Genomic DNA, 22,521 nt, shown 5'->3' on the forward strand with positions numbered 1-22,521 from the left:
ATTGTTGTTTGATTTAGCTTGACAGGAGACCACCAACAGCGCACCTCTCAGCAGAAACATTCGTTTAAAGTTTTGATAATGTCGCTTGTCTTTTATGCTTCATCCTCTCTCTTCTGTCCTGCCACACTTTGTGTTTTTAACAAATCGTTAACAGGTTAGAGCACGGGCTTGGTCCAGCCACTGCTTGGCACCCTAAGAAACGGTTTACAGTGAAAAACAGTGTTTATGTTGAACCGTCGCTGACAGTCTCTCACCCTGTCAGCGCTGACAGGGTGAGAGACTGAGGGAGCAGAGTTCAGGGAGGTTAGGTTAGAAGATTCAGTGTTACTGCTGGTGGAAGGACAGAGTTGGGAGAGGGCGGGTTGCAGAGAGAGTCTAAGCAAAGGGGAGGTCTGAAGGTCATAAGGGCAAAAATGAGAGTTTGGAGATGGTGTCATGCTGAGCACATCCAGAGCCCTCTAGCTGCCAACCTGAGGTGTTTGCCTTACCATTAACTTCACCTCACCTCTATTTATTTTCAAAACCTGGTGCAGCTGCGCCGCTTTGTCTGAAAGTCTGTTTTTTGTTTGTTTTTTTTTCTTGGCAAGAGACCACATTCAGATCTTTGATAAGCCCTACTCGACAGAATGGGCTGCTTTCATAAATGCATTTAGAAACACAGACTTATAGTGTGGGCGGAGGCCTTGCAGTTAGAAATCTGAGGTGGGGTTTTAAGACGGAGATTAAGGGCTGCGGATCTGACTGCAAGTCGGTAACCTGTGGTCTGTGTCAGACATTCATAAGAGTTCGCCTGCCCGTAAAGACCCGAGAAGATGAAGAGATAAAAGTGCCCAGTCTGAGAGCTGATGCCCATAAAAGCGCTGCCATTGGTTCTCAGGGTTTGGTCGAAATGTGATCCTGTAAAAATATTTTTTCCTCATTAACCTGTCATCCGTGGAGCCGTGACGCACAAGCCAGGCAAAGGGAGCGCTGGGCCAGAATTGACTTGGGTGGAAGGGATTGGTGGGGGTTGTCCAGGGGCCCACAGGGGAGACTTACCAGCCTGGATGCTTTATTTGAAGGCCGTCCTGTGGTAATGTGTTGAGTAGGGTGAAGAGGCCTCGGCGGGCCCCTGAGTGTTTAAACAGCAGCAGTTGGCGTAAACCTCCCGTAATGCAGCCTCATTTCTCTGGGCCCTCACACACACACACACACACACACACACACACACACACACACACACACACACACACACACACACACACACACACACACACACACCTCAACAGGCACAAATGCATATGTAGGTCATGTGAAAGTATGATCGCATGGGCCACTATTCTAAAGCACGGCTTGTTTGGACATGTCTTTCAGTGGTGCTGTTCATTCAGCCTGCTTAGTTTTGTATGCTATTTTTCTAGCTGCGTGTGTGTTTCTGTGGGCCGTGCTGTTTATGTGTGTCCGTCAGCAGGTAGAGCTCCCCAGCCATGCTGCCTCCTCCTCTGGGCACAATATATGCATGTCAACAGTCGGAGGACCACAGAGAGGGGTGTATTGTGAGGGCCGCATTTTGAGGGAGAGTAGAGTCGTTGTGGGTTTCAGGACCTCTGTTTATTGGTTTTTGAGTAAAATTGGTTGAGAGTGACCCTGCGTCAGAGTGCTGGCCTCTGCCAGGCTAGGTTAGGTTTGCCTGGCTTTGGGTCACACTGCTTCTTTGTACGTACTCCAAGTTCAGGCTTGTCCTGGGTGACGGCCAGCTGCAAAGAAATGTGACTTCTTGACCATATTTGTCTGCTTGGGTTTAATGCCCATTTCTTTCTGAGAGTGCTTGACCACTATGTAATCCCAGCATAATATCCCATTCACTATTGTGTTCATGCTTGACCTAATATATTATATAAAACAGGGTGCTTTTTGTATTGCATGTTATCTTTGGATAATATATCTCTTGCCAGTGCCAGACAGACTAAAGTCTAACATTAGTGACCTCATCTATTCTATGACCACTCTTACATCACACTTTTGGAGCCGCTCTGTCTCATACTGAGGTAGGTGTTCAGTTAACCAACTGATTACTTTATAACTTGATGTTCTTTCCTGGGTTGGCTGTATCAGTTGTTTTAACAAGAAAAGTCTCTTTGAAACCGCATGCAGACACTGTGCACAGTGTCTGACTCGTGCAAACGCAAACATACAGTGATACCTCAGCAGGGGTAGGGGTGTGTAAAAATTCAGCTGTAGATATGAGCAGGAAATTAGCTGCAGATGTGGGTGTAAAGTAATGCAGATGGAGACAGGGAAACCCTCTTACCATGACACTAAGTCCACCTCCTGTCTTTTGGTCTGGCAAGCCTGAAAGGGGATCGCTTTGAACCATGACACTGCTGTGTGGCTACAAATCACCAAATGATCTCATCCTCAAAACTCTCTTTCTGATGCAACATGTGATCGTATCTTTACGTTTTTGATTCCTCACAAACACATTTCCCTTTTTCTAGCTGCATAAAACTGCCAGAGCCCTATAAAATGTATTTGTAGACACTGAGCTGGTCTCCAATGTTAAAAGGTTAATGAGCTACAATCAGTGCTTCAAATTTGTGTTTAATTGATTAAAGCTGCTTTTACAATTTGTGACACCCTGGCGGGAGAGAAAAGAAGGTGAAGAAAGAAACTCCTGTTTGACGGTCTTTTGTTTGATGAAGGTTGTCTCAGCTCAGCACATACCAAACTCATTTGTCTGATTTCCTAGTCAGACTGGGAGGAGGAAAAGAAGCAGGAGGCAAAAGAGGTGTAGATTTTCATGAGGATTCCTTGGCTGCGGCGAAGCACTCCATTTATGGCTCTGATTAATTGCCTTTCATATAAATCATTGGTACAGGCCTGGGGCATTGCTCTCTACCTCGAGGTGTGTGAGACAGGAGTGTGCACAATTAAGGGAAGGAACAAGGTTAGTGAACTTTATTATGGACTCAGTGACTCTGACAGAAACACACAAATCTGTGTGCATGCAGTTGTGTGGCCTCAAAAGAGTGAGTGATGCTGTATCATTGATGGGCTGGGGATGATAATAGTTCTGCAGAGTATTGTGTAATTGTATGTCAGGCCCTGTGGAGATATGTGTTTATTTAGTTTAGATGATTGAAGCTGCATAATAGTTTACACTGGGGCAGCTTGTTATTCAAATGAGGTTGAGTAATTGTCCTCTCCTGCTTGTTAAAGTTTGGGTTCACTGGGAATGCTGTGCTGTAGTAGATTGCTTTCGTATAAACAGTGACCTCTGCACATTCATTAACAAACACAGTGCAAAACAACAGATTAAAATGACTCGGAGCCTTTTCTCACTTGTACAGTTTACATTTTGTTGAGGTTCTCCCTCGTCGTCGTCACATTATTACTGGACGCACCTCTTAGTTTGTCCACTCATCTCCTTGTTTAGTTTTTGTTTTTCATCTTGATCTACCCATTTATATTTCTTTCCCTGACTTTCTGCTTCTCTCTGGCTTCAGACATTCTCTCTCAGAGCTGGGCCCCTCCATGCTGGCACCCAGACTGCTCCCCCCACCAGCCCCGCTGCAGTCAACGTCTCAAAACATTAAATACCATCCTTTTGCTTCATCTGCACCTAATTTTCTTTCGCCCCTCCCTTTCTCCCTCCTAACGCCTCTCATTTTTCACACCTCAGATTGCAGCCAAGTCTGTCTGCTGAAGTTTCTATGCGTCCCCCCCCCCTTCCTCACTATTTTATTTTCTTTTTTCTCCCTGATCCCTCATCTCTCTGTTTCCAAATGAGCCTTTCAGAGATTGTCAGTCATCTGCATCACCTCCTTTCTGCCTGGACATGCAAGCACGGAAAGGAGTGAAGGATGGAGGGATGGTGACAGATTGGTTTGTGTGGGAAGTTTTAAGCAGCTACAATGGAGGGAGCAGGCTCTGAAAAGAGGGTGACTTAACCTGAAAAGATTTATTTTCGGCTGAAACGTCTTATTCAGGCCTACCTGGCAATATGCCGAGCAAAAGTATATACATATATATATATATATATATATACAGACAAACCTTATCGCATGACTTTCTTGCCATTTACACTATCACTTCCTGTGGCCTCTTTAGGCCACTTAGTGAGCTAAGAGCCACTCAGGAGCATGGATTTGTTGTAGGCCATTTCACTTCCTGTTATTAGATTGGTGGTAACGCTCTCAAGAATCTACATAGCAGGGAGCCATTACTGGATTCTAGTATCTGCTTATAGATAAAGATATGGATAATGTGAGCAAGCTGATGCAAAAGACAGAAAACGAAGGACGAGCCAAGGAAGCTGCAAGGGTATCTATGCATTACATGGCCTTCTAGTCAACCTGGGAAGAGAGAAAATATGAGGGAGGATAATGAAAGTCAGTGGTGAACTCAGTATTCACATTCAGTTCAATTTATTAAAAAAAAGAAGAAAAGAAGCTGACAGATAGAAAAGCAAAGCCCAGTTTGCCATCACCTCGCTTCTTTATTATTTCTCTCCACCGTCCAGACCACTAATAGCTGTGTCCTTTCGTACTCTTCATCGTTTCTCCTTTTCAGGGGAAGAACTGAGGAATTGTCTTTGTGCCATGACCAGGCTCTGCGTCTCATTTTGCTCAGACAGTTCTCTCTTTTTTAAGGTCTACAGCAAAGGCTGGATTTATCATTTACAATTATAAACACAAAAAGTAGACCTGTGTAAATCAAGTTCACTTTATTTCTATTGCAAAGACACACACTGACACACAAAAACAGTTGTTTCTGTTCCTTAAATATGAGCTTCTGGTTTCTGGGTGCAGAAGGCTTAAGTGGGGAAATATGTGCATATCGTTGTGTTTCCGCTGTTAGCCAGGTGTGTGTTCTGCACGTAGAGGTGTGTGTCAATGCGGTGTTGAAGGAGTCTATAGAGGTGTGGCAGAGTGTGAGAGTGTCAAGCTAGCTGTGCTGACAGTTGCAGGAGGCTGTAGGTTGTTGGGATGTGGCCGACGATTGCGTGCATCCACTGCAGCTCCGGATGCAGAGCATTCCACCTTCATCTGTCTGTTAGCAGGAGCACTTGGAGCAGGCTGAAGGCTTTTGCTTCATTGTGAATTCCTTTATTTTTTCCCCTCCTTACAACTTGGTTGACTTTTGGAGTGATTGTATGATTTTTAGAGATACATTTTTGCTATGGGATGGCCATAGACGAGTACCCCGCTTTAGTTGGAAAATACAACTGTCTTTGTATTCCACAGATTCTTCTGTTTTTCATTTTCAAAGCCATAAAACAAACTAGTTCTTTCACATAGCGTCCTATCTTGCATGTGAAAGCAGCCAGTGTATTTTTCATACATGTGCAATGCCAGATGGTTCGTGGTCAGTTTGTATAACAGTATGCTCCAGCGATGCTATTTCCTTTGTCTTACTTATTCCGATGTTTTGATGACAACAGTGTTTTTTAAATCATTTAGAACATTTTGACCTTCTTGTGTTTAAAAATTGCATTCCTGAAATCCTGGACTCTTTGTCCTACGGTTTAATGTCACATAAACTGTAAATATTGGTGTGGGTGTTGAGGCAATGCACCGGGCCTTTTGCAGGCCTTGTTTACAGATCTTTCTCTGCAGTTTGTATTTGTTTGGAGCCATGTGATGGAACACAGTTCCCTGATAATGGCGTCTCTTTCTGTTCATTCAACCCCTCGCTCATTTTCCCCCCCCCCCCCTCTTTGCTTTGCAGCTGTTTTTGTTAAGCTTAGTTTTCTTTCCATCCAAAATGTTTGGTCAGATACAGACTCGTACCCATTTCACAAGCACACATTACAGTGCTGACGTGTTTACATTTCCTGCTAAACGTGCAGACAGTGTAACACTCATGACATGGAGACACACAGCTCAAACAAAGACCCTTAACAGAGAGGGGTTTGATCCAGGTCTCAACCCTCATCTTGACCCTGGGGTCAGTTTACAACTTGTCAAACCTTTTGATTCTAAAGGGTCACTAACACTAGAGTAGAAAGGCTTTTACCAGGCTTGCAGCATATTTGTAAGTATTTAGTTGATAAATGTTAGAAAATGGTTTTAAACAACAAAGAACCAAACTGATGTCCTCAAGTTGATCATTTACTACATAATGAATATATGGCAATTTAAACAGCAGTTTTAATGTTTTTTCTTTTCTCTTTCTTTTACCAGGGGCAGTACCGGCCTTCTGACCTCCTGTGCCCAGAAACCTATGTCTGGGTATCGATAGAGCGATGCATCCCCCTTCTTGACAACTCCCGCTACGCTCGTTTGAACCAGGATCCTGATTTAGGTACTACTGCACAAAACTACTGCTCGACTGATGGCATCACATGGATTTAATGTATGAAACTACATCATTTTTTTTTTAAACATGCAATTCCATAAACACAGCACTGTAGAAAAGTCTTACGCCACCCAACATGACTTTATATCTTGCTTCCAAGTAGTCTTGAGCAATAGTTTTCTTTGGAAAATGGTTGCTTTTTTACTCATTTTCAGTCCAGTCCTTGTACTTGACCATTTTATTTATTTATTTATTTTGAACACTGACCTGTGAATCATTTAAGCATAAAACAGGCTCCAGACTCCTCAAACACAATCCTGGTCTTGTGTAGACAAATTGGCAAAGAAGACATTTTAAATTGTCCATTCAGAAACTTTCTCACTAACAGCCTGCTGTAATTTGTTCCCATTTCTTTAATAATAATCTGTAAAAAATTCCTAACATATCATTGTTTGACAGGCTTAAAATAGTATTTTTGCACCAACACTGTGATGACCTGTGTGTCCTTGAAAAATTTGAGGAAACTGGACAAGTTGACACTTTTTTTTTTTTTGGTCTCTAACCTAAGAATGATATAAAGCAGAATCTGACAGTCATGTTCTTATAAAATATGGAAAAAAAATCCAGCAAAGACCTGACGCAGGAGAAATACAGCAGTGTTGGAGATTTTTCTCAAAACTGATGGAATTATGGGCACAAAAAAGTACCAAAAGCCATCTGATTGGTAAGAGATTCAATTTTTTCCAGCATTACAATGATCCTAAACACACTGCCACTGCAGTAAAAGCATACCTGGAAATTAAAACAGAAAATTGAACACAATCATGAATTGGCCTCCCCAGGATTATTGAAAATTACTGAAACAGTAAAAACTGAATTCAATTTAATAGAATTTGTACAAATTAAAGAGGCGTTTGCAGATCCTACGGTTTTCTCATTCCTCATCATCATTTGGTATGGCCAGAGCAGACTTGTATGCAGTGCATATATAAACCTATGTATACGTACCACTGATACACTCACTACATGATTGACTGTTTTGTTTTTCCCCCTCTTCGGTTTAATTTTAAAATGTTGGCATACTTAAAGCAGTTCCAAGAACATGACTGGTTGAAGGTACAGAGAGCCAGCCATGTCCTGTTTACTGTGGCCCATTAATCTGCATCACCAAACAGGCACCAGACAGAAAAGAGCCACCGATCAACAGTAATAGGAGATGTGAGCGGACATGAATTTGATTGTCAGATAGATGGAGACTGATACATGGAGGGGAAAGAGAGTGAGTAATAGAAGAATAGATGGAGGGAGAGATGGGGGACATGTGATAAAAATATTTTTACAACGAAGGCAATTGAAATGATGGTGGCTGTATGCTCGCACCCAGAGAGAGAAAAGTGTAATAAAATGGAAGATGGATTGATAGAGAGTTGGAATGAGAAGGAGCGGTATATGAATGTTAAACAACAGACGTGGGGGTTTGTTGTAGTGACCTCATACTTGGAGAAGAAAACCAACACAATTGATGAAGGAATCTCAGTCCGGATCAGATTGTGTGATGAGGAAAAGTTTCCAAGCAGATAGTTCACACTCTGTAAAGAAAGTTAATCGAAACACATTTCTTAAGGAAATGAGGATTTACTTGCTAGCGTTGGTCGTTCAGTTATATAGTGAAAACAACACGCTCGGGAAAAATAAGAGTATTTAAATGTCAATTAAAATGTTAAATGACAATGTCTAGACAGGTCATTTATAACACTGCAATTAACATCTTAGCCAGCGGTTGATCTGACCTTTCGTTTTGTTCCCAGTAGTCCTCGGCCTTGCACAAATTACTGAGGACAAAATCAAGGTCTTGGCATTACCATTATTCACAGTGAGCAGTTTATGTTTGTGTGTCTGTGGTTCTTGTGGTGCCTGGATTCCTGCGTGGACTGTTGATCTTGGACAGGACTGGGCATTATTTCAGGCCTAGCTGTCCAAACGCAGTGTCATTACATTTCAGTGCTAGCTGTCTTGCTGGTTCACTCTCAGGTCTGGTGCCAAGCTTTGTGACTGAACTGTAAAAAGCCAGACTAACAGTAGTGTGGAGGGTGCTGTCCGCTTTAGAAATACATCCAAGTGGCGAATAAGTCAGCAGGTCAACCTATTTTGTCATTGTCACTTCAGCAGTATGTCACACAGTTGAGGTTTGTGGCCCAGTTCTTTGGCTAGTTCTTGTTGTGTGATTAGATTTTTGGACACAAATAAAGACATGCTGCAAATAGTTTCTAAGTGTTGGGAAAGTCTTCACTGTTCATTTAGGAATCTGCTGTGGCAATTTATGGCAGCTGCTGGGCCACAAAACTAAAATATTTGTGCGTATGTCAGTGATTGTGACATGTACTCTGCTCTGATTGATTTATCTGCTTTCACACAAAGCAAGACTGATTACCAAACTATGTTTGTCTAGTGTGATGGTTGAGCAGTCAACTGTCAATAACAGGGTTCAGTGCACAGCCTCTTATTTATATACTGGGAATACTGAATTTGTCTCCATCAACACTGGTGTCACATTCTGCCAAAAATAAACATGTATAGTAATATAATTACTCTGATCAATTCAAAGAAATTTGACTTTAGCCTATTCACATGGAGATCTGTTTGCCATTACAACTCTCCTTCACTTTATTTACTTTATTTATTCACTTTTTCCAATACCATTATATTATACTCGGTCACTACTATACAGTAATCTTGTCTTTAAAGCAAACCCGCCTATAAGCCGCCTCTCCTGTGGTTGGTTGCTGCTTGGAGACAGAATGTTTGAACTGACATCACACGGAGACTTGAGTAGAAAAAACTAAAACAGAGTACGTGGAGCAATCAGCTCTTTCACCATAGGGACTGTTTGCATCACACATGCTGACCTCATTATTTTAAGCTTAACAGTATAAAGACAGAAATAAGGAAAATCGTAGTAAGTCCACTTTAAGAATGCGGTCAAAACATCCTGTCTGTAAATGGGAAGGTTAGGATAATCATGTATTACATTTACTATTAACCAATAATAATAGTATTATAATAATAGTATACTATTATTATACTTATGAAGTGCTTTTTTTCTCTAACTGGGCGACCCGCTCTACCTCCTGAGCAACAGCCAACCAATACACAGACGTCCCAGGCCTTTACTTTTTTAATTATTTTGATCTTTTTACTTATTTTATTATTACTATCATTATTATTAATACATTTGCTGTCCTATCACCACCACCATACTGCTACCCATAACCATTAGACAAACGACCGAATCCTGAATTATATAAACTGTTAATCAGGTATAGCTCTTTAAATCTTACTGATGAAGTTAAAGAAAGATTTAATTTTCTTTTTTAAATAATTTTTAAACATAGATGAATTAAAATGGAATATTTGTGAAACAAGCATGGCAAATATTAAGATTATTTTCAGAAAAAAAAGTTAGAACAACAGATAGTAAAAATAATGTGTTGCTCGCTTGTTGAGAAGAATGTGCTGGTAGTTGGTTAAAATCATGTTGCTTGATTTATTTCCATACCTTTAAAGAGTCGGTGGAGAAGTCTAAAAATCAAGTCTCACCAAAATAATAATCATACTCAGTGTAACCTCTCTATATAGCTTGAAAGCCAGAACCTTAACCTCCGGCCCCCAGACAAAGGTCACTGTTAGTGTGCTGGATATGTGTTTAGACTGTAAAATGTGACCAGGTTACAGTGCTGTACTAATGAGGTGTGTAAAGACAGCTAATCTAAAGTTTACACAGCTCTCTTCACATCAGACTCACACTGATGCCTGTTGCTGACATCTTGAGGGCCCTGGGACCTGGGGCAGGTTGGCTCTTAAAATGTATGTACACACACACATACACAGAAGCTCACTGTGTGCAGCACATATCTGTGTCTCACACACTCATAATCCGTGTTTGCCTAACAGCGGGAGTAGTAGGGGCATTGGCCGCTAAGCAGTATAAATATTTGCCAAAATACGTGACCCAAGTAGTCACCCCTTGAACTGTAAGTGCGCCTGGCAGCCACTAACCCACATGCACAAAGTTACACATTGCATACACAAACCCAACGTTGTGGTAATTAAAGTGCCAGCTGGTATTTCACAATGTACTGTTCTCTCTCTCTCTCTCTTTTTGTTTTTTTTTTTACCTTTCGTTACATCTCTGACGCACACATTCACAGCTTTGCATCAAACTGATAGTCTCTGTGCTTTCAGTGCAACGAAGTGAAGCTAAAACATTAGCTAGAGGCGTGCATTCTAGCCTGATGGTAGCCAGCCATTACCCCCAAGTCTCTTGTGATTTACATGATATTTCTAGCTTATGCCACACGTTCATATCTTGTCTCACTGTCATGGCCACTTTGCTCTGCTTTCTGCTCCTTAGCCTGACTAATGCACGTTTCCATTCAGGTTAAAGCCTTTTTTTTTTCCAGCAATACAGGAATTTCTCTTCCCGGAAGCCCTTCTTTTGGTGCTTTAAAAGAATATTTAAGTCTTTTCATTAGTAATAATAATAATGGTAATATCCTTTATAATGGAAAGATATCCTATTGTCGCTTCGGTTCCTGCGATGGACAAAAATTCATGGTCACCGGCAGGGATTCAGGGTCAGCTGCTAACACAGGGGCTTGAACCCAGGTCTTACAGTCAAAGAGCAGTCTTCTCAGCACACTACAACACCCTTCTGGCCCTTTCCTTTTCAACCTTTAGATCTTCAACATTGGGTCAGAAGACGTGGTCATAACCTGATGGCCTGCCTTTGACCAGCATCCGGTGTTAAGCAAGTGTTTCGAAAGTTTGAGATGGATGGGAAGAGAGAGAAGCGTGGCGGGGTGTCAAGGCCCGTAGCCTCAGCCTTGACCCTCGCACTCCCTTATCCGACCCTCATCACTCCTCTTCCCCCTGACATTTGAACTCCAGCCCGAAGGAGCTGTGACCTCAGAGTGGCGTGTCACTGAACGTCCGGTTGGCCTGACAGGAACAGGGTCTGGAGCCACTCAGAGAGAAGAGACACTGATGCAGCCAGAAGTGAGTGAAGAAGAAAAGGAAAGTTGTTTATGTGAGGAGCGGATGTTTGGATTGCCTCGAGTAAGAGAGAAAGATCTCTGCTCAGTATTACTGTTTCACTTAATAGGCCATCTTCAAGCTTCATGCTTCTCTCCATGTTTTCCTGTTTAATGTAAACTCGTCAGTATCTTCACGAGGCGACACTGTTGGACAAGTGTAACTTTGTAATAACTGCAGTGTAAGTGGACTGTCACCGTGATGAAGAACATGAGGAGGCGGCGTGTCGTGAATGGCCCGAAGGAAGCCGAAGAAGCATCAGATGTTTAAATCTTTTCACTTTGATTCCATTGGGACACAATAATCCTTCACGGCCCAAAATGTTGTTCGTGAGGAAGTTGCATAACATGTTTACATCTTTTTAAAATCAATTTTGCCACCCGCTGTGTTAAAACCTAGAGCTGGTATCCTTTATTTAAAAGTTAGTGTCAGCCTTCCTTCAATTATGTGACTCAGCAGTTTCTCGAGAAGGGTGGAAAAGACAGTAGTTGGGGCATTACTGAGCAGGGAAACGAGGCTAATAAATAAAACATGAATAAACTGTGTGGAAAATTCTAGCTGAAGTATGAGAATATCTAAATGGTGAAAAAGCCTCGGGGCTTTATGCTTCTAACAGCTCTCTTCTTTCCCTTGGCTTGTTTTTCAGGTAGTTTGTGTGCAAGTTAGATGCCAAAGTTGTAGATAGATTGACATTTGGATCTCTGTACGCCACCACAATGGACTGAAGTTAGGCAGTTGAACTGAGAGGCACTTCAGTCAAGAAATGGTCCAAAATTCCTCCACATTGTTTTGGACGCTACTCGAGCAACTACAGGAAACATCTGATGGACGTAGTTGCTGTTAAGAGGTTCTACAAAATACAGAAACAATCTGGTAACTTAACATATTCATTTTACATTAATTATAAATAACAGGATTATATTTAATACTTGGATGCAATTCATTTGGTTCAGGTCTAGAAGATGGTCAAATGGACATCACTAAGTAGGCCTTTACTGCAGGTGCCTTCAGTTGATGCTTGTTCGCGCGTCTTACGGCAGGTTTTCTTTCCCCCGATGCCCTGTCCATGCAGCTTTGCATGGAAATACCCAGAAACTATTTTAAAGATCGTCAAACATTTTATTCTTATATAATGACGTGTCAAAATTCATTAAGGGTGCTAGGGAGGTCATCAGATGTCATCTTTATGGGTGAAAGAGTTCAGATTCAAAATTCTACAAATGTTCCATTTCTTTGCCTCGCTTTCGATTGATTGATTGAATGTGAGCATATGGTCTTCATGTTTTGTTTTATTTTATTTTTTCCTTAAACATTTTGGTTTTGCTTCTCTGACCAGTAGATTCCTTCCTTTTTTATCTGGAATCCACCAAATGGGTCTGTAGGCCCGTTTTGTTTTTCAGCCCTAATGAAGGCCTCCCTCACTCTACAAGTCATTAGACCACATGTTGAACATTAGCCAGAACAGCCACAGAATGCAAATACAGCACTTAGAAACAACTCTAGACATATTATTACCTTGATTTGACCCGAAAGAAATAACAACAGTCCACACCTGGCCTTGAAACCGCTTATCAATGAATTGTCCGATTACTTACAAGCCTGTATAAACAGACGGAGAATTTAATCAAATGATTTTAATTCCTAAACAGTTAATGTGGTATTTTTTGCTACGTATTTGTGATTTTCACTTATTGTTTATCCATCTGAAGTTATGCGAATATTTAAAATGTCCCACTGGTGAGTCTTTTTGCTTGAATCTTAGACTTTTCCTTTGAATCTGCTCTGCCGATTAAGCCATCATCTGTCTTGGCAGCGGTTTAGGCCTGAAACATTGTAACAGATTACTGCAGCTGAGGTTGACTCGTATTGCTCTCAACAAGTCTATCATGTCTAAACACATCCGAGGTCCAGTTACAGTGCTTTTTGAGTTTCCTTTTTTGTAAATGTAAGATTTCTTTTATAGAAAAGACTCACTTTGCATTTTTTTTCTCCCTGTTGTTTTTCCAGTTGTTGATGTGATCAGGTTGTATTTGGCTGTATTGCAAATATTTTAGAAATTAGTCAGAGATATGTGTGCTCGCATCTTCTTCACCAGCTGCTCAGCTGTGAGCCACATGGATGATGTCAGTGGAGTGATTAATTGTGAAGCCCTTAGTTCTCTTAATACGACATCTACTTAGGCCTTTTTGACTGATGTGCCTGACAGGAGAGTGCGCTTCACTCTGCTACCTGCTCCAGAGTTGTTTTTTCTTTTTCCTTTTTTCTCTAGGTTTCCAGGTCAGGATTGCTTCAAGCAGGACACTTTTAATGGATCAGTTGTTATATGCAGAGTATTTAGGGGAGATATGCATTTCAGAAGACAAAATAAGCATTTTGCAATTGTTTAACTAGTAGACTACATGGTGTGATAATGGACTAAGAAGATAAATAAAAGCATTTAAGAGTCCTACTTGTATGACTGCAACATTTATTGGGTAGTTTCTGACACAAGAGACTTGTAGATGTTCCAGTGCATTTAAAAAAAAAAAAAAAAAAAAAGTCATTTTCTGACTGAAATGGGAAGTTTATGAGTGAGGCTGAGGTAGAGTCATACCTCTGTACAGTATATTTGGCTTTGCTTTGCTCAGTATGTACTCCCTGCTGTGCTTGGCTCAGTGTCTCACTCCTGGAGGCGGCAGGTTTAGTGTCAGTGAGGGTCAGTGTATTTCAACCCTTTTTTTTCCACATCTGACTCTCCAGAGAATCATTCTTAGCTTCTGCACACATACACTTTAGAGATTAGTAGTGTTTTACTGGTCCATCAGAGCTGTAAAAACACTGCTGGCAGTGTATGACACAGGACCTAATGAGATGCTGAGTTTGGCAAGCCAGCAGGGAGCAAGGCCCTGTAAACAAGGCCTGCTAACTAGCCTGCTCACGCACCACTTTGACCCCAGGTTTAGGGCACAGAGGAATTAAAACTGAAGGAGGGGGGGGGGGATGTTTTCTGCTCCTCCAACACTTTCTCGGAATAATGGTGAATTTCTGCCAAGACACTCAGAGGTTAACTCAAACGAGCGAGGGAAAATAAGGACATTGTTTATAGTGCTTGATGTGTCTACACTGGTCCTCATTATGTTCTCATATGTGCCTGTTTTCGTCTAGGAGATGCTCGGGCCGTGAGGGATTTGGGCAGAGCTCTGGTGCTATACAGACGGACTGTCATGCCCTATGCAGCCTACTCCCGCAAACGCAAGGGCTCCAGCGACGAGATGGAGGTGCAGCAGTACGCCAGCTTGGTTGGCCAGGACTGTGCTGAAAGGATTTTGCTTTATCGCTCGTAAACACAACACATCATATTACCTTTGAATAAACGTAAATACATACTCCCTCGGCTGTTTATGTATGTCGCTGTTTATGAAAGTGCTTTCTGACGCCTATCCACGTAGTCTCACCGTGCTTACCCTCCTGTATATGCTGACCATGCAGCAGCCGATGGCAATCTACTGCATGTATGGCCTCATTCACTTATTCATTTATGAGTTCTATTTTTTTTAATCTGTCAACACCACTGTTCTGGGTTCATTCTTTTTTGTGTGCACCATTTTGATTTACTACATGGACAAGTTCATTAAATGGATTTTTTTTGTAGGAAACTATTTGGAATATATTCAGTGTATTTGCAGTACAGCAGAGAACAGAAAAGAATGTGTTATTCTTTTATTTTCAAAAAACGTTTCCAAAATTTCAACAAAAAAATTCAAAAGTTCCTAATTTGCTGTAACTTTTTTAACAGTTTAATGGTGCATATGGTCAATGAGAAGAAACTCAATTAGAAAATAGCAGGCAGCAGAGTAACTGCAGCTACACTGCTGCCTTTCTCTCTTATGTCACCGTGGGATGCAACCATCTCGATTGATAAAACAAACTCAGTTTAAGCTCAACTTGTAATAAATTTGCTTTACATCTGCTATAGCTGAGGTACAGCAACTGGTGCAATACAAACACACACAAAAAAACAGGTCTAGACATAAACAGATGAGCCAAAGAAAAATTTATAGTGAACAGATTGACTAATGCAATCATATTCATGTACCCTTACGCCCCTATCGCATATCCTCCCTTTGACTTTTTTTCTTTCTTTTTGGCACCTCTCTTAATTGTGTATGCTTCAGTGCTGATCTGAAAGAGTGTTTGACTGCACCCGGGTTCGTATCAACATCGCCACTGACACTCACCAAGCATGCTTTTTTTTTTTTTGTTTTTTTGAATGCCTGGTGATTAAAATTTTTTCTTTTATTATTATTGGTATTATTATTTGCATAAACTGCGTCCCAAAAAAATTCACCTCAGCATTGTAAAGATTTTATCACTTGAGTTCATGCTTGAGGTCAAGCAAACAAGACATTGTTTTCAATACTTTTGATTTTAAGTGTTGCTTTTCTTTTCCTTTGAATATTGACTGTTATTTTTGATGAAGTTGAATAAAGGAGTTACAGCCTCCCTGATTGGACTTGATGGCTTTTCTTTGCATGCAAATTATGCAACACAATGCCGATTCCACTGGCTGAGAGATTTTTGGAAACATGTCAGTAACGTGTTGAGTCGTTCAAGTCTCTTTCTAAACTGTGTTAATTTTCACACATACAGTAGTTCATGTGTGAAAGCTTATATCTCCTGAAAAGCACATGCATACCCAGAGATAAGCGCTTCAGTTGGACTTCAATTAGGCAAAGCAACAGGTGTTGGATACATGAGCTGGCAGAACGCAGATGTACATGGCTTCTTACCGCAAAAGGTTTTCGCAGCAGTTTGACTCGTGGCCTGACCTGATAGCAGCCAGGGATCTCGTCTCACAACAAAGCACGTGTTGTCGTCTGTGCTGTAAACACAGGAATCTTAACTTGATGCCATGGCACGACAGGTTTATGAATCTCACTTAGTTGGCAAGATCTGCTGAATGTAAGGCAGGAAAGTTGTGCAGTAAGAGAATCTGCAGATCTTCCTACAATCTTAATACAAGGCTTTAATGTGAGGATAACCAAGTAGTGTGTGTGCTACCCCCATAATCCAGATAGGTAACTATCCTCCTTGTTCTAGATACTCTCCTAGAGTCACATAATCACTCAAATGAGTGAAACTTGTAACCTTAGCCCGTAAGTGTCAGCTTGACCCTGCCGTGGAGCTGTGTGCACGATGCAGGTCTGCTCTCTGGTGTGGCCCGACACGGCCCACATTCAGCCAGCCCACTTGTCTGCACCCAATCTTGAGAAAACGATGTAGAGAGTCAGTCTCTCCAGTTTAAACTCAGCCTGGGTTTAAGAGCAGCCTGTGTCCTAAGGAATTAAACCAGATTGACAGGCTAATTCTCCAAGAAGGGAACACTGACGCTGGCTAGTTGCCACTTTGGATTCAATGTTTCTCTCCCACATTAGGCATGCTCCCCCCCCACCCCCTGACCTTAATGTGTGTGCACACAGGCGGACACACACACACACTCTCTCTTGGCACTGTCATAAGTACTTAGTCTTGGTGGACGCCACACATAAGGACATGTGCCAGTGCTGTGGTGTACCTCTTTCTGTCAAAACAAGTGGCCTAGACCAGTTGGCTGTTTTATAATGAGCCCATAATACACAGTATGGCAGGGTTTGGAGTTTGTGCTAATATATAATTGTGTCACTGTTCATAATTCTTATTAAGCACGAGGTTTGTACTGACCACACTCTGCTGCTGAGAAACTGTTCAGCCAAAGGTCAGCATTCAAAGAATAAGGTCTGGAGAAAACGCTTTACCTTCTTACCAGACCTGAGTCACAGTGATGGGTTAAAAACTCTATGGTTTATTTAAGACGCTGATGGTGCCAAATGGTTTTGGGTTTGTCATGCCGGAAAATACAGAGAGTTCCAAAAAAGTCCCAGAACGGAGAAAATGACCCTGAATTAAAGATAACATTTAAACTGGAAAAGGCCACAAGCCTGAAGAAAATGGAAGTGGATGTAGACTTCAAACATGAAACTGAGCAGAAATGTTGTAAACGGCAATTTCTGATTAATGAACCTACACATCATAAATCGTTTAAGACTTTTAAAGGAATAAAGTTTATTATCATACAGCAGTCTTTCAGCACCCATCACTCCCGTGTTCCAGCAGCAAATTATGACACCCTAATGGAAATTTTTCACATTAGAAGCTTGGCTGATTATGTTAGAACAGCACGACCATGGTCCAGATGACAACAACACAACTGTTGATGGTTGCACCACAGTGGGTTTGAAATTTAAGGCTTTCAGCTTTAATCTAAAGCGTTCAATCAAAGTAAGTTGTTATTGTTTTTATTCATAGTCTCCCATTTTCTCAAATTGAATTGTTCAAGTAACTGACAGGCTGTTTCCCCATTCATTCATGACAGATTAACCAGATTAAAAATAACTGGAGTTGATTCCGAGTGTTGAACTTGTATTTGGTAGCTGTTTACTGAAACTCTCAATATTATGTCCAAAGACATGTCTGTGTAAGTGAGACACATCTTTAACCCGAAGAACCAAATAAACTTAAAAAGAAGGAATGAACTGGTCAGCTCAGCAACCTCAAAAGGTGCGAAAGACCACAGAGGATGACTAAAGTGAACGATCACAGTTTCCATGGTTAACAAAAGCGCTTCATAACATCTTACCAAGTCAAGGAGGTCTCGAGGCGATAGGTGCATCATCGTCACTGGTTACACTCGAAAGACACCTTCATCAGTGAAAGTACAACAAGCTGTACATTCAAGAACAAGAAGACTAGAGCAGACTTCCAGTAAACATCTAAAAGAGCCAGTACAGATGTGAAAAAGGGAGAAAGAATTATCTCGTGCCAGAATGATGGAAAAAGTGTGGAGGAGAAAACTAGATTATAAGCCGAAGCACACCACATCATCTGTCAAACATGGTGCAGGAATTGATACAGCATGTATGGCTGCCAGTGGAACAAAGCTAATAGAGTTTACTAATGATTTGACTGATGATAGACGTAGCATAAGTACCATACTGCAAACCCAATACCTGCAATCAACCCCAAAGAGTAATGACATACAAAGCTGAAAACAGAAAACCCAGCAAACAAGCAGCACTGAAGGTGGCTGCAGTGAAGGCCTAGCAGAGCGTCTCATGGGAGGAAACGGCACTTTGAGATCTCTTTTGGGTGCTAGACTTCACGAGGTCATTGACTGCAAAGAGTTTTCATCCAAGTGCTAGAAACAAACCTTACATGTAAAATTATGTTAGTTTCTCCAGTTATTTTTGATCCTTGGAAAATAGGGGTGTACAATTCCTGAACAGTTAATGTTAAATATTTGTTAACGAATTAAAGAGGAAAGAGCACTTCAGTCATATCTTGACTGTTTGATCTGAAATCCAATGAGGCGGTGTGAAGAGGCAAAACTGAAAAAATGGAAAGATTGTGCTGGTTTGTGGATGGAGCGGTCGTCACGGCTGTATGAAACAGTTTTTCCTGCATTGAAATCTTATTTTAAAAGGTAGTTAGCACTGTCGCCTCTCTTTTTTTGAGACTTTAGACATTCAAATAGCGAAATGAATCCCTTTGCTATTCATTTGTTTGTTTTTATCTTTTTTTTTTAATGATCGATTGGCCTTTTTAATGTAGAGTATACCAGCTACATGCCAACGTTGATAGTCCATGAACCTTTTAACTTGTGGATCCCTTCATTAATCGTTAATGCCATTTACATGTCTTTCAAAAACGAGTACATTTCAAAGTGACCGCAAACCTTCGAGCAGAAATGCCAAAGATGGAAACAACTGTAGCTGAAGTTGTGGGACCAGAATTAGTTGAAAGCTGTGCACCGTCCTTGCGTTATGAAAGCAGTGGCCATACTTTGTAAGTTTAAGCTCAAGTAAATCAGTATTAATTAGATGTTTTTTTTGGCGTCTTTTCCACAGGAAAACCATCCTACTTTTTTCCACTTGCCGCTATTGGCTGATGGTCCCTGGAGGTATTGTGGTCAGATGAAAGAGGATGTGTCAGCGTGAAATGGTATGGGAAGGAAAAGCAAGTCTGAAAGTGTGGAGAAAAAAAAAAGAGAGAGCCAAAGCCTAACCTTTTCCCTTTTTTCCGAATGTCTATTCCAAAATTGCTTGAGGAATCATGTCAGAGAAAATGGAATAATATCCTTCAGCTGTTTACGTAAATGCCTCTCAGTGTTATTTGCTTTTGAGGTAAATAAGAGGGAAAACGTGTTAAGGAAAAGAACAGATTTGATCTTTTTTTAAGTGGCAGTCATAGAAATTGCGCCAGGGGATGGAGCAGGGGTGGATCTAAAAGGTAGGCATGGACTGACCCCCTTGAAATCTGAATTGATGTAAAGTAATTTGATGAGACACGTCCTCAGAATTCTTTACAGTCTAGCAAGTTGTTGTTATTTGGTTTTATTTTGTTGTTAAAAAAAAAACAAAGCACTATAAACAATTTGAAGTTGCTATGGTAACTTGCCAGTTACTTGTCAAAATTACATTTCAGCACTTTATACTGACATTACTTTCTGTGGATACATGATCAGCCTTTATTACAGGATGCCAGCTTTTTTGTCTATCTGTATGTTTCATCCAGAGGTTGATCATCTTCTGCCTTTGCAGTGCACTTAATTAAACTGCATCATGCGATTGTAGATCTTTAGGTTATGCATATCTACTCTTTACCTTAATATAATGTTTCTTGTTACACCTTTTTGTATGTACTTTGACATCTAACTGTAACAAGTTGCCTAATGTCCTGACTAAGGCATCATGGAAGTTATCCACCCCCCCGAAAACCCCATTAAAAAAATTGCAGAAACGTTCCAGGGACGGAGATGAAGCATATCCCTCTTCCACCAGCATCTCCTGCATGTATGAGTAAACCAGGACTGTGTGTAGTATCTGAAACAGTTATTACATGACTCTGTCTTCCTGTTTGTAAATTTGAGACTATCTGTAGGCAGCTAGCCGTTTGATCTCTCGCTTTTTTGGTCCCTCGCTCATCTAATCTTTCTGCATTGCATGCAAGCTTTGTTTCGTTGTACCCGGGACAGAATGTAAACACCGCCTCTGCCCACAGTATGTAGCATGTGTGTGTGTGTGTGTGCTGTGTTTACTCCTGATGGTCCTTGTGTGTGTGGGCTGCTTGTTTAGATTGGCTCCCCCATTAGGACAGTGTGAATTTACATGTTACATGTTTTCATAGTCCAATCTGTCCATCATTTCATATGCTGTCTCTGTGTGTCTTTGCCTCTTGTGTTGTTCCATTGTAATGCAATCATGTATTATGAGAGCGTGTTTGTACTGGCACCCACGCTAGGCTCACCAGACCAGCGGAAGCTCCCAGCCCAGAGGAAGTCCAGGGCTTCTTTGTGAATGAGGCCCCCTCCCGGATTAAGCGTATCGCACCCTAAATGCAGGTCTTTTCTCCTGGGGATTATCTAAAGGCCTGGGGGGGCACCCACTCCCACTGGGGCCCTGTCACCCAAATTCAACACACTGTCACCGGACCTCTCCCTAGTCTCTTTGGTAGGATACAGGACATGAGGGGAGACATTGTGCCCCAGGAGACAAAACTAAAGTGATTAGAGTGTGTTATTAAGGGACCATAGAAAATGCATTTTGACATGGTTTGATCCAGGTTGTTGTTGGACATGGCAAAAATATTCACACACATCAGGTTGTTGTGTACATACAGCATGTTTAGGAATTTTGGTGCTGAGAGTAAACTGTTTAAGCTCAGGTGTTTTATTTGCAAACTAGATGAAATTCACTGCATGTGTGAGGCACTCTTGTCGAGGCAATGTGTGCTCTATAATGTTATAAAGGAAAAACATAGACACGTTACAAAAATAGTTGATTGCTGGCCAAAATGGGACCATTTGGTTGGACAAGAACACTAAGCACTAAACCAGATGTTCTCTGTAACTTTAAATGCAAATGCCGTTCTTTTTGGCGGGAATCTACTGTAAGAACATTTTTCAGGTTCAGTGGGGGAAATAATTATTTGATCCCCTGCTGAATTCGTAAGTTTGCTCATTTCCAAAGAAATGAACAGTCTCTAATTTTTATGGTAGTTTTATTTTAATGGTGAGAGAAAAAAACACATTACATAAAAGTTACAAATTGATTTGCCTGTCGTTGCCTAAAAAACATATTTGATCCCCTACAACCCAGCCAGAATTCTGGCTCACACAGATTGGCTGTGTAGCACACAGATTATAATCAATTCATCAATATATTACGTATAGATACTCCTGATCTCTGTTCGCTATGTGTATAAAGCACACATGTCCACAGAATCAATTTCTTCCATTCAGTCTTCTCCATCCACATGGACAAGACCAAAAAACTGCGAAAGGACATCAGTGATAGTTTGTAGATCTGCACGGGGCTGGAGTGGACTACAAGACCATCAGTAAGAAGCTTGCTGAGACAGCTGTTGGTGTGATTTTTCAGAATCACCATCAGTCTCAGGAGCTCCATGCAGGATCTTGCATCATGGATTGAGGATGATCATGAGACTGTCATGTGAGGCTGTGTGCAGGCAGGAATGGTGGACTCAATGTGCCGAACTCAAAACAGCTTTAATGCTGAACTCGAATATAACAAAACTGAAAATACAAAATAAACTTTCACAGGATGTCAGACAGAACACACAACATAGGATGAGGGGAGATCGCAACACAGACAAAGGAAAACACAGGGATACACAGAGGAAGCAATCAGGGAATGGGAGACAGGAGGGAAACAGCTGAGGAAAATCAGGGCTGACGAGACAAAGGAAGCAAAACCAGATATATTAACATGAGACACGGACTTTCAAAGTAAAACAGGAAACATAATACAGAGATGTGGACTTGACAAGGGGATACAGCAGTAAACAGAAGGCAGAACTCTGACAAAGAAACCAAAAGACTAGAAATGATAAATAAAGGCAAAATCAAAGTACAATAATAAGGAAAATTCAAAACTCTGGGTCGACCACCCGGGTCTCCTAACAGAGACAGGTGTTGGATCAGCCCAAAACAACGCAAGAGAAGCTCGCCAATGATCTGAAGGTACCACAGTCACTGGGAACACCACTGGCAACACAATACACCGACTAAAATCTTGCAGCACCCACAAGGTCTCCTTGTACAGGCCCGTCTTAAAT

At 41.3% G+C, this 22,521-nt stretch overlaps 1 protein-coding gene across 7 annotated transcripts in view; it reads left to right on the forward strand.

Moving 5' to 3' along the window:
- Positions 1 to 15,857, forward strand: part of ate1 (arginyltransferase 1) — a 52,346-nt gene extending 36,489 nt beyond the window's left edge. For 6 of the 7 annotated variants that reach the window (XM_085297405.1, XM_085297409.1, XM_085297408.1 and 3 more), the window contains 2 exons: positions 6,165 to 6,285; positions 14,515 to 15,857. In XM_085297405.1, the coding sequence (XP_085153531.1) occupies positions 6,165 to 6,285; positions 14,515 to 14,693 (300 nt within the window). In that variant the 3' untranslated portion in view covers positions 14,694 to 15,857. Of the gene's footprint in view, positions 1 to 6,164; positions 6,337 to 14,514 lie in introns of all 7 variants that reach the window. The other variant, XM_085297410.1, reaches the window with a different exon arrangement.
- The last annotated feature ends 6,664 nt before the right edge of the window (positions 15,858 to 22,521 follow it).

The sequence above is a fragment of the Mchenga conophoros genome, linkage group LG13, assembly GCF_057382185.1.
Source record: "Mchenga conophoros isolate Kocher_MC1m ecotype Shallow Benthic linkage group LG13, M_conophoros_male_GT1.1, whole genome shotgun sequence".
Taxonomy (NCBI): domain Eukaryota; kingdom Metazoa; phylum Chordata; class Actinopteri; order Cichliformes; family Cichlidae; genus Mchenga; species Mchenga conophoros.